Here is a 14,869-nt window from a genome sequence, read left to right on the forward strand (position 1 = left end):
TAATACGCAACAGGTGATATCAGGGCAGAACAAAGAGGAAACAGGCTTCAGAAACTATATGCGAAGAAACAAGAGTATGTACAAGAGGCAAAGGAGTCGTGGAGCAAGCGTGGGGTTACCGATAGACCGAGGCCGCGGGCACGTGCTCAGAACGTGACCTGCTGAGTCATGAGATAAGATAAGTAAAGCGGCCAGGTTGTTTGGTGAGTTTGGTGAGGTGTGTCTTGTCCGAGCTCCCCTCGTCACTTGCTCCTGCTGTTGTTCTTGCTCTACCCACAGGGTCTTTCGACAAAATGGTACGAATTCCTCAATCGTCTTGGTTCCATACTGACTCCTCACCCCCAGGCGGCCGCTCAAGTTATTTCCAATTCGGGCCACGAAGACATGATTGTACGTACGCGACGCTACTCGGGGGAGCATTCAATTGGCACCACTTGCGCCTCCTTGTTGTTAATGCAGCTTGACTGACAATCCTGTCTCTATTGCAGCACGATGCCGGCTTAGACTACTACGGCCGCAGGTTGGCTACCTGCTCCTCTGATAAAACCATTAAGATCTTCGAGATTGAGGGGGAATCACACCGCTTGGTGGAGACCCTGAAGGGGTAAGTGCGCCTCATGCATCCATGAAGACGACTGCTTGGAACGAGTGGAATTACTAATTTGGATTCGATTCATACAGTCATGAGGGCGCTGTGTGGTGTGTCGCATGGGTGAGTTGGAACAACTTCGCAACTCGATCGTGTTTCGTGATCTAATTTGACTGACCGTGGTAATTATTTCATAGGCGCACCCCAAGTTTGGCACAATTCTGGCCTCCTCCTCATACGATGGCAAGGTCCTCATCTGGCGCGAGCAGCCCCAGAACGCGACCTCCCCTGCGGGCGGCAGCACATGGACCAAGGTCTTTGATTTCTCTCTCCACACTGCTTCCGTCAACATGGTATCTTGGGCTCCTCACGAGTCTGGGTGTCTGCTCGCCTGTGCTTCCTCCGATGGTCATGTTAGTGTTCTCGAGTTCCGCGACAACAACTGGACCCACCAGACCTTCCACGCGCATGGCATGGGCGTGAACTCAATCAGCTGGGCCCCGGCTGCTTTCGCCGGCAGTTTGATTAGCTCCAACCCGGGACCGGGCCAGCAAAGACGGTTTGTGACTGGTGGCAGTGACAACCTGATCAAGATCTGGGACTACAAGTACGTATTCCGCGTTGATCGCTACGGGGAGCCATGCGTGCTAACCTTTTATCCCTCTAGTGCCGAGTCCAAGAGCTACAACCTCATTCAGACTCTGGAGGGCCATTCGGACTGGGTCCGTGATGTGGCCTGGTCGCCGAGCATTCTGTCCAAGTCGTACATCGCCTCGGCCTCGCAAGATAAGACTGTTCGCATCTGGACCTCCGATGCTTCCAACCCGGGCCAATGGTCTAGCCAGACACTCGAGTTTGATACCGTTCTCTGGCGTGTCAGCTGGAGCCTTAGCGGCAACATTCTCGCTGTCAGCGGTGGTGACAACAAGGTCAGCTTGTGGAAGGAAAACCTCAAGGGCCAGTGGGAGAAGATCAAGGACATCGAAGAATAGAGTCAAGATTTGTTATTGACTTCATGTCATTTATATCCTTTGATATCGCGTAATTGTCGAGATTCACCCGTCTGCTATGAAGTTCACCTAGATCCGAACGTCACATCTGTGCTAAAATCGCCGGTCTGTATGAATAGCACTCAACTCCTTATAGATCACATGCCTTTTCATACGTCCCAGAAAATAAATGGTCCTCTGCCACTCGTATCTTTCAAGTCCAACCACCTCCCCAGCATGAAACCGCCACCGGGGGCAACCACACCTTCGTACCCATGGACCCAACTGTCATCGTCGTTGAAGGCCCATTCACCATTCTCATCCACCTGCTCGCAAATGCAAAAGCATACCCGAGCCCAGCCTGTGAATCCACCATACGAGGAGGCGATAGACTCGGTGAAGCCAAACAGTGGGTTTGCAGCCTCGCTGGCGCCGTGAGTGCTCTGCGCCCCTTTGAAGTACACGACGTACTCTGCGCCCTCATATCTGGGGATGACACGGTTGCATTCATCTGGCCATGTCTTCTCTAAGACAACTTCAATTTCCAAGGACTGAATACGATTAGGTAATGCTTTCAACACAAAATCACATTGCGCACCATGATATCAACTTGATGCATATGATCCTCTAGATCAGCACAAGACTCGCGGCGGGAGAATTGCTCTATCGTCTCTGGCAATGGATGAATGCATGCTGTTCTCAAAAAGCAAAGTCAGATATAAGACAACTCAAGCCGGGAACGAGCTTACACCAGAGTCCAAACCAAGAAGTTCTGAGACTTGATCTATTGGCACCGTGTATATTCCGTGCTTTGGGCTTGTGATGCTCAGAGAGCTGTGAGAATACTCCGCTGAAGCATGTGCTTTCCTGTGAATTCACTAGATGGTTCTGCCAGAAGCTGCGGATATGCAGCAAATTGGCGAGGTCAAGCGCGGCGTGATTGATGAATGGACCATCGATATTCTCCTGGAAAGAATACACTATGCCGATGTCGTAACCGGATCGACCGCAGGCTTGAGTTACCGTCGGGTCTAGAGAAATGGGCGTCAGGCACTAATAGGAGAGAAATCGTTAGTGAATTCTTCCTCCGTTATTGTGTTGAAGAGACGGACAAGTTGAACTGCACAGAACATATCCGACGGCGTGTTTCTTTTCGGGTGGCTCAGAAATTCCACCTGTGTCATAACCTCCCGGATTTTCCCATAGGTCTTGGAGATTTCGATTTGAACCGGCAGAGTGATCGACTCCTTGACCATCGTTTGAATGACTTCGAGCCAGACCTTTTGCTGCTCATTCTCTGCTTGTTTGAAGTCCAGCTTCCTTGGGAGCACAATGGCGCGAGTTTGATATTCCGGTTTTAGTTCCCTGGAGGTTCGGTCTTTCGCCAGGTCGTATTTCTCTTTGAACCGAGTCCGCCATATACCGGAGTCCGCGGCCATCACTCGCTCATTGATCTCCTTGCAAGTTTTGCATAGAATGCTCAAGTCGCGGTCGGTCGACATGAGGGATGCAATGTGCTGGAGGATCTGCCATTTGGTGTCAGTCACTAGAACAAACACCACTCAGTCAGAAGGACGACTCACTTCATTTGGGAGTTTAAGCAGAGAGCCCCTGGAAGAAACCATTTTATGCTCTGGCTCTGGAGTGTTGTCGTGCTTGCTTTCCATGGTTACCATCGGTCTAGTATCCAGGTCTGGGCCGAAGGTAAAGTAGGGAGAATGGAATTCTGCATGTGCTAGCGAGAGCTCACGGAGACCGAAAGTGAAAGTGACCCTGGAAGTTAGGGCTTGCGGTTTTCGCATGCTCTTCTGACCCGTTTCTTTCTCCCCAACAGCAACCTATTGAAATTGTGTTGACACACTAACTGGTGTCATTGTGATTCGTTCTATCGAGGCGAATGCAAGTTAACTCTATGGTCGAAAAGGATTTTTTTCCTTTTTCAAACTCATGTCTTGTCTATGATTCCTGAGAGTCCTGTCGTCGCTGAATACTTTCCTCCACACCCCAGCCATGTGCCAATAGGCCCTTCACTTCCTCCAAACCAAGGCCACTCATCTCCGGGTAGATCGCCCGTACAGCCACCCAGCCAAATGCGCACACCATGGCATAAGTGAAGAAAGTCCATGTTGGAGACAACCACTCCATCATCGGCAAGAAGGTAAGTCCGACGATGAAGTTCGATCCCCAGTTGGTCGCGGTGGCGAAGCCTGATCCCAAAGATCGCACGTTCAGAGGGAATAACTCCGACTGTTGCCAAGGCACGTTGCCGAGTCCGAAAGCGTAGGCCGCAGTGTAGAGAGTCAAACAAAATAGAATCAGCAGAGGATACAGTGCACTCTGGTTGTCGGGACCGTCCTGAGGGGGCTTGGGGGAGTGAGGGTCCAATGAAATGTCCAATGACGAGAATGCAATGGCGCAAAGACTTAATGCAAGGATCATAACGGGTATCGAATAGAGCAGGATCCGCCGTCGACCAATTCTATCGATTAGCCAAAATGCAAGGAGAGTGAAGAAGAAATTTGTCACTGCAACCGTCAGAGATGTCAACGTCGGCGAGGAGAACGAGAGTGCCGTGAAAATGATTGCCGAGAAGTACATCAGGCTGTTAAATCCACACAGTTGCTGTAGTCCCTGGAGCATCATGGCTATTATCAAGGCCCTCCTGTTGCCACTGTCATGGAAGAGGTTATGAGCGCGCTCGGAAGCATCATGCAGCCACTGTGCCTTGGTCCCTGGAGCCTTGCTCTGGTCCATCTCCAATGCTTCCCGAATAATTTCGCCCCTAATATTGCCCATGACCCGAGCCACGATGTGGTCACGGTCTGGACGGCCTTGATAGATCCGAGTCAAGACGTTCATGGCACGGGAATCGAAGCCGGCCTGCACCAGCCATCGAGGGGTCTCTGGCAGGATGATAAGAACGGCAAATTGTAGGAATGCCGGGGCCGCCCCGAGGCCCACAATCCAACGCCAGCCGCCGGCGGTCTCGGAAAACAGCCAACCGACGATATATGCGACAACCTGGCCACCGGTGATCAACAGGCACATGATCGTAACGAGTCTTCCTCTTGCATGCGACGGTGCGATCTCTGAAATATACCTAAGAGTAATCACTCAAAATAAGCCCCATCTTTGCTACGGTTCGTTGATCGCAAGGTGGACTTACAATGGGGTCACGGCACTAGCGCTCCCAACCGCCAGACCAACAATACTGCGCCCTACTATCATACCCCATACCTGGCTGGTGGAGGCCTGAATCAATGCTCCCAGAGCAAACAGAGCATCAGCAGCGAGGATGACACCTCGCCGACCGCACTTGTCTGCCAGAATTCCGGTGAAGGGGCTTGCCACCAGCGCAAACAAGCTAGTACAGGATGTAATGATGCTTTCATCGAGGGTGGTCAGCGGTCGATTGGAGAGGTCTGAGCCAATGGTCACGAGAGTGGAAGATATAACACCGGTGCTGTGAGTTTGGAGTTGTCAGCCTCGATTACTATGTTACGAGGAAGACGGATGTCACGCACTCGTAGCCAAATAACAGTCCACTGAGGCCCGCCGAGAATGTCAAAATCCATATAAACCATCCACTGGAGTAGTTCTCCGAAGGTAGAACTGCGTCATCGTGGTCCGGTGAGGGGTCGGTCGGTGCAAGTAAAGGGGCGTGAGGACCGGACTGCTCCAACTCCTCTCTTGGAATCATGTCTTGGAGCTCTAGGTTGTGAGTGTCATGTGTACTCCCATCGATTGACATGAGGAGGTTGGAGGAAGGGAGATGATCCAGATGATCTGGGGTTCCGCGATAAAGTCGATAGGCGGCACGGGACCCACTCGGTGGAGACCGAAATCTACTGCAACGCTTGGGAAGTATGTGACACTACCGGTCTTCAATTGCTTTAAATTCTACCCCTAATGGCGAGCCACAACACCGGCCTCATCAGCCTGTGCACTGATCATCTTTTTGTATGCCTTAACGTCACCGTCAAACTTGTGCACGGTTCCTTTGTCGCAGACCCAGAGGCTGGTGCAGACATTTTGCAGCATCGTCACGTCGTGAGACACCATCACCACACCTCCCTCGAATCTCTGCAAAGCATCAGAAAGAGCATCCATACCCTCAATATCCAAGTGGTTAGAAGGTTCGTCAAGAACCAGGATGTGCGGGTTAGTCAAGGACAGGCATGCAAATGCCACACGGGACTTTTGACCTCCAGACAGGAACTCCATCTTCTGGAGACCAGTCGTACCAGTGATACCGAACCTAAGTGGGTAAAAGCTCATTAGTATTTTCAGTGATTGTCAGGCCAGAGAAGAACTTACGCGCCCAGATGTCTTCGGTACTCCTCGTCGCTCTTGCCAGGATAAGTCTTCGCCATGAAGCTCACAGCACTGGTGGTCATGTCCAAAGCATCAACGTGGTGCTGAGCGAAAAACCCAATGCGCAGTCTCGAGTGCGCTGAAATCAAACCCTTCGTCGGCTGCAGTTGATTGGTGAGAAGTTTCAGCACCGTGGTTTTACCGGCACCGTTCGGCCCAACAATGCCAATACGCGAGTCCAACTGGACATCCAGATCAACATCCTTCAGAAGAGGCTTGTCCTTGGTGTAGCCGAAGAAGACTTCCGTCATTTGAACAATAGGGGGCGAAATTTTCTCGACTTCAGGGAACTGGAAGTGCACAACGTATTCACTTTCCGGGGCTTCAAGAACCGGCATGCGCTCAAGCTTCTTAATTCTCGATTGGGCTTCCGACGACTTGGCGGCATTGTATCGGAATTTATCAATAAAGGCTGAATGGCGACTGTTAAATCTCTGGCCAGCAAGCAATGTAGGGTAAATGACAAACCTTGCAGATGAGCTCTCTCCGCCATCTGTTTCTCGTACTCGCGCTTGGCCATTTTCCTCCGCTCTTCCTTGGTTGCATAGAATGATTCTACAGTGTGTCAGTAGGTAATAGGGGAAGATATGTCCGAGGCGAAACTTACCAAAGTTAGCTCCCTTGTAGTAGTCCAATCTCTCAGAGTGTTGATGAACGATATCAGTGGCAACTTCATTCAAGAATGCACGATCGTGAGAGACCACAAGAACGGTGCTTGGGTAACCCTGGAGGTAATTGGCCAAGAAGGTAATGGAGGGAACGTCCAACATGTTCGACGGTTCTTTGTGAGGTCAGCCAATGAATCCGCTAGAGCAGGCGGGAGTGATCTCTTACCGTCCAGAAGAAGGAGATCAGGCTCGCAGAACAGAGCTCGAGCCAATGCCAGACGCATTCGCCAACCTCCGGAAAAGGTCTTGGTTGCATATTGCTGCCTCTCTTGAGAGAAACCAAGACCGGCCAGAATGCTGGCTGCGCGAGATTCAGCCTTGTCAGATTCCATCTCAGAGAGCTTGGAGTAGATATCGCTTAAGGTTATATCCAAGCCTTCCCTTTCATGATCCAGTCTGGCAGCATCTTTGGATGTGTCTGCCATCGCTGACCGTTCTTCTTCGATAGCAGCCAGCTGTTTGGAAATTTTCTGCGAGGGTTCTGTTAGCTCGATACGTTTGGGTGCCTCTCGCCCAGGTAACTCACTTCTTGTTCCCCGAGAAGATGCTTCCGCCACACATCGGCATCCAAGACCGCTTGAAGGGCTGGAGTATCATCGCCAGTGATCTGAGAAATAAATTCAATTAGTCAAATATCGGTATCCATGTTAGGGGTTCGACATACCTCCTGTTCGACGTGTAGAATCGAAATGTGGTGCGGAACGGGAACCTCTCTGCGACTCAAGGCCCGCAACAGAGTACTCTTACCGATACCGTTCTGACCCACAAGACCGTAACGACGACCATAGGCGAGGGTCAACGCAGCGTCTGTCAAGATGCGCTGGCCCCCAATAGTAATGTCGATATTGTCTAGCTTGATATCTTTGCTCTTGGACTGAGATTCCGATCCCAACTGCAGGGGGTTGACGGCCATAAAGAACTCCTCGTAGCTCATTGTCTCGTCTGGTTGGTTGAGGAGGCGAGAGGCCTCGTAGGTAACGGTCTTCATCTGTTTCTTCTCCTGCTTGGCCCGAATCTTGCGCTCGGCCTTTTCAAGCTTCTTCTTGTCCACGCGCGACTCCACCTTTCTGGCATTTGCAGACTCCAGGTCCACGTTGCCTCCCGTCAAACCCAGGGTGGAAGACATATTCCGCTGAGCACCGACATTGATGGCCTGGTCAAGTTTCTTGGCCTTAAAAGGCATTTGCATCCTCTCTGCATCTATGCCATTGGAGGAGCTCAGCGAGGTAATGAATTTTTCGACCAGATTGCCAATTGCGTCGCGATTCTGAGAAGTGAAGTCTCCGGAGGCAGAAACCAACAGCTCCGTCACATTTTCGGCTGCCTCAGATAGGGGAGAAGGGGCATTGACGTCTTCGACATAGAGGTTTGAGGCATGAGTCAGGTAGCCCTGTCTGCTGTGAGCTTCCGAGAAGATACTGCAGCTTCGCAATGTGAACATACCACCGAGTATTCCGAGATAACACGGTCCAGGCCCGGAATCTGCGCCTGGAGTTCAGCCTCCATGATTTTGTCTGCTCCAGTCGAGAGTGTGTGAGCCACGGGGTAGAGGGGTCTGCTCAGTGAGATACTCGTCGTCCGTCCGGTGTACTCTTGACCGCACACCTCGGAGGGGACGCCATTTTCGATGCGTTATCGATAAGATCACATGACCGGCCAGACAGGCAGGTTGTTTTGCTCTGCAAATGCAACTCCAACACCGGAAACTCACATCTTGTCCTGCCTTAAGGTACCTTTCCTTCATGTCTTATGGGTTTTGATTTGACGAACAACTGTTTGTGGCGCAACTCTGTATACCCTCCGATTATGATCCAACACACAGATCCGTCAAGTTCTCAAGGGATACTTGCATGGTGACCTTTGTCCGGTCATCTCAATTTCTCATGATTTGCGTTCTCTCAGGGTGCACCAGATTTACAGCGGAAATTATGAACATGGACAGGACAGGTTTGAAATCGCAATGGCGTGTTTGCATTGTACGGACCTGCAGAAAACAAGCATAAGATCACCCGACCGTTACACAGCCAATAGACAGCCGAATACAGATACTCCAATGCCCGAGATGCTGAATGGCATGAATATTTTGATATTGGGACTTAGTATCGATGAACCAATTCTACTCGTGCATGGGCTATGTCATATAAGGTATCACCCTACCGAAGATCACCCAAAACTGCTGACTCAATCGCCCCTAGTCTGCACTGTAGACCTGTAAGACCACCTCCGGTGATGTTTCCAGAGACATTTTAGTCCCAGCTACGGAATACGATGAGCCGGGTGATGTCGTCTGTGGCTCTCCATTCCAGTAGTCTACACCACAGTTACAGCTCCGACAGCTCCTTCCAAAAACAGACATCTTGGAGCGCATTGGTAGCTTTTTATGACCGGCCAAATAGGCTCCGGTGGATAAATTAGGACTGAGTCGAGGAACTTCAAGGACTGGTTTTCCTAGGAGCAGTTTCATAGAACAAGGTTCTCGGAGAGTCAATGCTACTTCTCTCATTTGAAGGGACACCCATGGCTTTGTAGCTTCAAATATACCCTGTCTCACTAGGCACTTACGGAGCCGTCGTGATCATGATCTATGCCTCTTGAAGGCTTGACTCTGAAACCCTTCAGCAATTGTAGCCTTAGCCCACGACCATGCCGCTGTTTGTTTGTTTTGGAACAACTGTTTCTTTTTTCCAAAATGAAATGAGGTCTTGCGTACATTGGAGATCTACAATTGCCCAAAAAGGTATTTAAGTACCAGAGGATTTTAAGCCCGTGTGGTGCAAGGAATATCTCAATTCTGTCTGCAGTGAACTGTAGACGAGGCCGACAAACCGGATATAGACAGCGCCCGGCCAGCGCCCCTATCGGGCGGCAGCCATGGACAGAAATACACATCTCACAAGGGTCAGAATCGACGGCCTAGAATATGCATTGCTTCAGATTTTCCTAGAAAGTCGGAAAGTCCCAAATCAAGTACAGTCAGAGAGGAAATCTTGAGTAGTTGGAGTCCCTGGAAGCCGTGTTATTGCCGTGCGTAAGCAGCGGACAACGATATCCCTGCCAAATCTGATGTATAATGGGCGCTTTTAGTAACCCTCCCAAGTGGATGATAGGCCATGCCGATCACCCAGCCAGTGAAAGGGTTAATCATTTCGGCGTCCGGCCGTGATGATGGCCCTAAGTGTCTGATACAAGGAGAGCACGAGCTCTCGCAACAATTTTTTGAAATTGCACTCCCAAGCTTTTCCAGTCGGAACCCTATAATCGGCTTGAGCTACGGTCCCATCTGGCTAGCCAAACGGAACAAAAGCGGCAGCGGAGGCCGAATGTCGTTCGCGTTAGGCCCACCGGGGTTTCCTCCTCATTTGCAAAGTGGAGTGAGTGGGTATGACGATATGAATCGGAGTTCCATCGAACCTGTCTATGTATATTTCATTATATTGGCGATTTCTTTTCAAACACTGGTCTGTACCCACGGGGGAATATCGAATGGCAAACTTCCTAGCCGATAAGGATAAACATGGGGAAAGAATGGAACGAGTGGATGCCACGAACTTCGAGAAGGATGGAGCCCCGGTTGAAAGCTCCTCCTCCTCCTCATGGTCCCCCACCCCCCGGCAGACCCAGGGCGGTGTGTTTAGCATATCCGGTTGGAATTCGGGATAAGAGGGACAGATTGGACATGCAGTGTTTCAGAAGTTGGCAGCTGCACGCAACGCAGGAGACTAAAAAAGGGCCCTCTGCGTCGGGAACGGGTTCGTCCAACCAGATGGACAAAGATCGGCCGCACTGGGCCCCTGCGATCGCGCGACTAAAACCAAGCAGGAAAAGGCTCGCCCGAAAGACGCGATTCCAGCCAGCCGAGACGAGATATGTGGGGAATTCTGGATCGCATGGCTTTTTCCTGCTTTTTCCCTTGTCCCACAGCCACTCGCCCACCTTGTGCGGACTTCTCCGTAAGCCTGAAGCGACATTAGTTCCAGTCTGGACACGAGCAGTGACGCCAAAATGCTGCAATGTGAGCCGCAAGGGGGGGCGCAAAAGTGGGCCGCCTACATTTCTCTGGGATTTCGCTGTCGGCTGGAGTCGCCCTGGAGGGTCGGAGGGTCGGAGGGTCGGGAGGGTCGTGTTGATAGGGTAAACAACCTTAGGAGAGATCTCTCAAGAGATCTTGCGATCGAGATCGTAAACAAAGTCGACAGCGCACGAAACACAACACATAGAACCCAAAACACAGAACACAGAACAAGGAACAAGGAACAAGGAGGTATCGACCTCGTGCAGAGAACATTGGAAATATTGATTTGCTCCTAGCGTACCCAATTGCCCTGGGCGGGAGCTGAGTCTTAGCGTTAAAATCCCCGATTGTTGTTGTTGACCTCCACATCTCCTCGTCATCGTCTTTTTCCCTCCAACGGCCCTCACAGGCCAAACTTCCCCTCTTTCGCCCACGGCCGCCTTCCTTTCCTTAATTGCGGTCGTCGACTTTCTCCCTCCTTGTACACCTAACCAAATGGGATGTCACTCGCAAAGACTCGAGACCCTGCGGAGCTGAGCTGGAGGGTGCTTGCCACTCTTCTCAGTGTCCTCTGAGGATGGATCACATATCAACTGTAAGATTTCCCATTCCCGCCACTGTTTTCCCCCGACTAACGCATTTTCAGCTCTGTGCACTGAGCACTGTAGGCATCGCGACCAGCGGTCTTGCCCTCGGTCGCGTCGAACGAACCAAGTCAAGCATCTTTCGGCGGAAGACGCTACAGTACGATTCGCTCCCACCTTCACAGCCTACACCGGTCGATGTGCGACCGAAGACCTCTCGATCGGCCTGGCCCAGCCAAGCGCGGGTGGAAGGCCCTCTCGGTGAGACTGGGCCCGATGGAAGTGGTTCGCGCACCGGCCAATTCCCGGGTCCTGAACTCCGGAGAGCATCCCTCTCCTTCGGTGCGGCCAGGCTTCGTCGTCGCGGTCAAACATTGACCAACCGGCCCTTGCAAATTCCGGAACATGGACAGGCTGATTCCTCGACGGAATCGCACACACGACGGCCGTCTACGAGTTGGCTGCGCCGGTTATCGATAGTTTCCTTTCAAACCGAAAGCCAGTCTGCCAACAGTCCGGTGACCCCCTCCTTCAATGGGTCTTCAAGTCCGATTCTCCCTCGCCCATCCAGCCAGCGTAGAGCTTCCAACAAACTCGTGAAACGCTCGTCTTCCCAACATTCGAATGCCCATCCCCTCTTTGTCAACACCTCTACGCGCCCCACCTCCGCTATACGCAGGCCAGCTACTAGCTATCAAAGGTCGGAGACCATGCGATTGCAGTCTCCTTTGACCACCGATTTCGAGCCCAGTTTCTCAGAGCCTTTTGAATTCCCGGCAGCCGACCAATTCGAAGTAAACTCGGACCATGATTGGCAGCCCTATTTGCTCCCAAAGTCTGAAGGTCTCCCAGAAAGATTGGCTCGAAGGTTTTCCACAGCTGGAACTCCACGAGTCCACAGTGTGCGGCGGATCTTTTCCGATCAAGATTCACTTCCGGCATTGGTGCTAGCAACCACAATAATAAATAAGACCTCAACACCACCTCCACTCGATTCGTCCATGTCCACCACTCCAGTTCAATTCCGTGACCCTTTCCAGGCGAGCACCGCTCCTCCAACCGCAGCACCGGCGCAGAAACCTGTTCACAAACCTTCATATTCCCTCAACGATATTGAACCGAAGAGGATCGTTGTGAACACGGTAACAGGCTCTGGTACCCCTCTTTTAGGACGACCGCGGGGCGGTTCCTTGAAACGGGTCAAGGGAAGGACCTTCTCAATTCCTCGATCGGAGCTTTCAGAGCACGAGTATGTAATGCCCGGCTCTCATCCACTGCCACAACGGAGAAATATCACCGATCCCGCTGTATTTCGCCGACCAGCTGTCCCTTCCGATTTGGCGCCGTCCAACTTTGCTCCTCGGTCGGTGTCTCAAGATTACAATGTTGGCTTGCGTGGGCGTCGCCCGCTGACCTCCGATGCCGTTGCCCTGGCTACATGGCAGCACGCATGTCGCCCGGATGGCTATCCTTATTCCTCTCTCCGCCGATGCCCCAAGAGACACTCGATCGCAGCGTCGGATCCATCCTCCACCGTCATTGGCTCCGATGTCACACGAGTCTTCACCACGAGTGACGAATATGAAACTGACATGATGACCGACTACTGGGACTCCGTCCGCACTCGCGAGACAAGTGGCAGTGGGCTCAAGGGACTGCGTATCGAGACGATGTTCGACAAGGCAGGAACGCGTCTGTCAAACGAGGAAGTGACGACCTTGGAAGAGTTACTCCCGCGCGGTTCCTTTGCGTCGCGCCTGGAAAATGACTCCCCGCTATTTCCGGAGCCTCTCCTCGCCTCTCCTTTGGCACCTTTCCGTATGACCAACCATACACCTGTCCTGTCAGAGGAAGATGAAGAAAATCGTAGCATGATCGGGGCATTACCTAGCGAGGCTGAAGGCCCTTCACGCCAGACGCCTCTGACGATTTCGTTATCAAACACCTTGGCAGAACGAGATCCGCGCACTTCTCCCCAATTTTCTCCCGGCTCCCCCGTCGAAGAGTCGCATCAAAGCCAAAAAATGAACATCTTTGACTGGTCTGAACAGTCCCGAACAGAACGTGACGCCTCTGATTCCGAAGCGCGGCCAAGGACGGTGCACGGGAAGCAGAATGCTGTCAACAGAGGCAGCCGTGCAGCCTGTCGTAAAGTGCCTTCCGCCATCCATCTTCGGAGTCAAAGTGTGCCTGTGGCGAGAGAACTTCCTGCCAACGACACGCGCCAGGGTTCTGGCAAATTCGGTACGTGGGGCCTTGGCAGCAAAGGTGTGAGCGAGGATTGGGATAATGATTTCGATTTTGACGCCGAGGAGACGAGTATCAGTCAGAATATCAAGTCTCCCTCGAACGCTCCTGCTCCTCAGAGCATGATGGTCCCGAAAGCCATCCTTGAGCGACAAGCAAGCCTTCGGGGTCAATTCGGTCAGGTACAGGAGCTGACCATGCTGGTACAAGAGCTGAAGCGCCTTCGGCATCAAGCAAGCATCTTGGATCTCGTGGGTGGACCATCCAGTGAGCTGTGGAAAGAAGCCGAGGGGATTGTCAACCTTGCGACCATCGACGACGAAGATGACCGCCGCTCACCCCCGGGCTCACCTTCGTCTCTCACGTTCAGCTTTGGTGACTCGGACGAGGAGGGATTGAATGCTTCATCCAAAAGGAACAGTGAAGTCTCCTGGCACGGTGCTCAACAACAACAAAATCAACTACCCTCCCCGCCATTTAGGCAACCCAAGGGGGAAAGTGAGAGCTCATGGCAAAGTGGCTCACAACCAGAGAGTCAGCTGTATAGTCCGCCGCTCAGGCAATTTTCCAAAGGCTCTGCAAAGTCGAAATCAGTCATCGATATCCTTCAGTCTAATCGACGGTCTGAGACCTCGACCCTGCCTGAGCTTACCCCCGCTCCACGTACCCAGAAGCTACCTTTTGACACGCAGTCTCTCCGGGACTTGGTGGTTCGAGCCGGGGTGGTCACTCGTGCTTTGAAGGAGGTAATCCGAAAGGCAGAAGGCGTTGATCCGAGTCCGCAGGATGTATTCCCTTCTGATCCGCCTTTCCGGCGAATCTTCGATCAGCCCTCTCATGACGACCTTGCGAGTTTTGAGGCGGCCCTCGCTGAACTGCACTAAGGGAGACCAGCCTTCTGTGTCTGGTGGCTGCAACCACAATATACTATCGATTTCTCACGTTCGAAAGCCGAAAGAAGAACCTAGATTCTCCACGAAACTCCTCGTTCTTGAATTTTCGACGCTATGTTTCTTTCTCGATGCCTTCATCTTTTCCTGAGCTCTTTGCAGCAAATGACTATTCCTTTCCCTGTCCGGCGTCAGTAAAAGCCTTTTTGCCCCTCTGTACAACTTTTCTCCTCGTGTACATTGCCCTATCCTACCTTTCCTTCCTTCTCTATGTGCGAAAACGCACGCTTGATTCTTTACGAGCCCTCCAGGAGGTTTATGTCTATTTTTTTTTTCACCTTCTGTTTTGACCCTCAGCGTCACGCTCCGTTTCCTTTCGTCTATGTTGCATATTTGCGCGGCTCATATTTCCATAATTTCGCTTCATAATCACGGAGGGCTCCTGGTCGAGGATGATCTGTACTGTGATGATGTTTGAGAACGAAGATCGAAAAACATGAAGAGCAATGAGGTCCA

General features: G+C 51.8%; 5 protein-coding genes across 5 annotated transcripts; 2 read left to right on the top strand and 3 right to left on the bottom strand.

The window, feature by feature from the left end:
* Positions 1 to 293: 293 nt before the first annotated feature.
* Positions 294 to 1,581, top strand: sec13 (GTPase-activating protein SEC13; the record flags this gene model as incomplete). The annotated part of the gene is made up of 6 exons (XM_058457192.1): positions 294 to 296; positions 346 to 390; positions 489 to 604; positions 682 to 712; positions 787 to 1,196; positions 1,257 to 1,581. 6 exons carry the CDS (start codon positions 294 to 296, stop codon positions 1,579 to 1,581), a joined length of 930 nt encoding a protein of 309 aa, XP_058304091.1.
* Positions 1,582 to 2,624: 1,043 nt separating this feature from the next.
* On the bottom strand, positions 2,625 to 3,203 carry N7498_010137 (uncharacterized protein; the record flags this gene model as incomplete). Its single annotated transcript, XM_058457193.1, has 2 exons — positions 2,625 to 3,104; positions 3,162 to 3,203. The coding sequence occupies 2 exons, from the start codon at positions 3,201 to 3,203 to the stop codon at positions 2,625 to 2,627; spliced, it is 522 nt and encodes a 173-aa protein (XP_058304092.1).
* A 331-nt stretch (positions 3,204 to 3,534) lies between these two features.
* N7498_010138 (putative MFS myo-inositol transporter) lies at positions 3,535 to 5,329 on the bottom strand (the record flags this gene model as incomplete). The annotated part of the gene is made up of 3 exons (XM_058457194.1): positions 3,535 to 4,678; positions 4,745 to 5,041; positions 5,103 to 5,329. 3 exons carry the CDS (start codon positions 5,327 to 5,329, stop codon positions 3,535 to 3,537), a joined length of 1,668 nt encoding a protein of 555 aa, XP_058304093.1.
* A 155-nt stretch (positions 5,330 to 5,484) lies between these two features.
* Positions 5,485 to 8,126, bottom strand: N7498_010139 (putative AAA family ATPase GCN20; the record flags this gene model as incomplete). The annotated part of the gene is made up of 8 exons (XM_058457195.1): positions 5,485 to 5,836; positions 5,896 to 6,364; positions 6,421 to 6,507; positions 6,560 to 6,733; positions 6,787 to 7,090; positions 7,147 to 7,227; positions 7,285 to 8,010; positions 8,064 to 8,126. The coding sequence occupies 8 exons, from the start codon at positions 8,124 to 8,126 to the stop codon at positions 5,485 to 5,487; spliced, it is 2,256 nt and encodes a 751-aa protein (XP_058304094.1).
* A 3,083-nt stretch (positions 8,127 to 11,209) lies between these two features.
* Positions 11,210 to 14,347, top strand: N7498_010140 (uncharacterized protein; the record flags this gene model as incomplete). The annotated part of the gene is made up of 2 exons (XM_058457196.1): positions 11,210 to 11,227; positions 11,279 to 14,347. 2 exons carry the CDS (start codon positions 11,210 to 11,212, stop codon positions 14,345 to 14,347), a joined length of 3,087 nt encoding a protein of 1,028 aa, XP_058304095.1.
* Between the last annotated feature and the right edge of the window lie 522 nt (positions 14,348 to 14,869).

This window comes from Penicillium cinerascens, assembly GCF_028974065.1.
Source record: "Penicillium cinerascens strain IBT 15544 chromosome Unknown scaffold_4_segment0_segment1, whole genome shotgun sequence".
Lineage (NCBI taxonomy): Eukaryota > Fungi > Ascomycota > Eurotiomycetes > Eurotiales > Aspergillaceae > Penicillium > Penicillium cinerascens.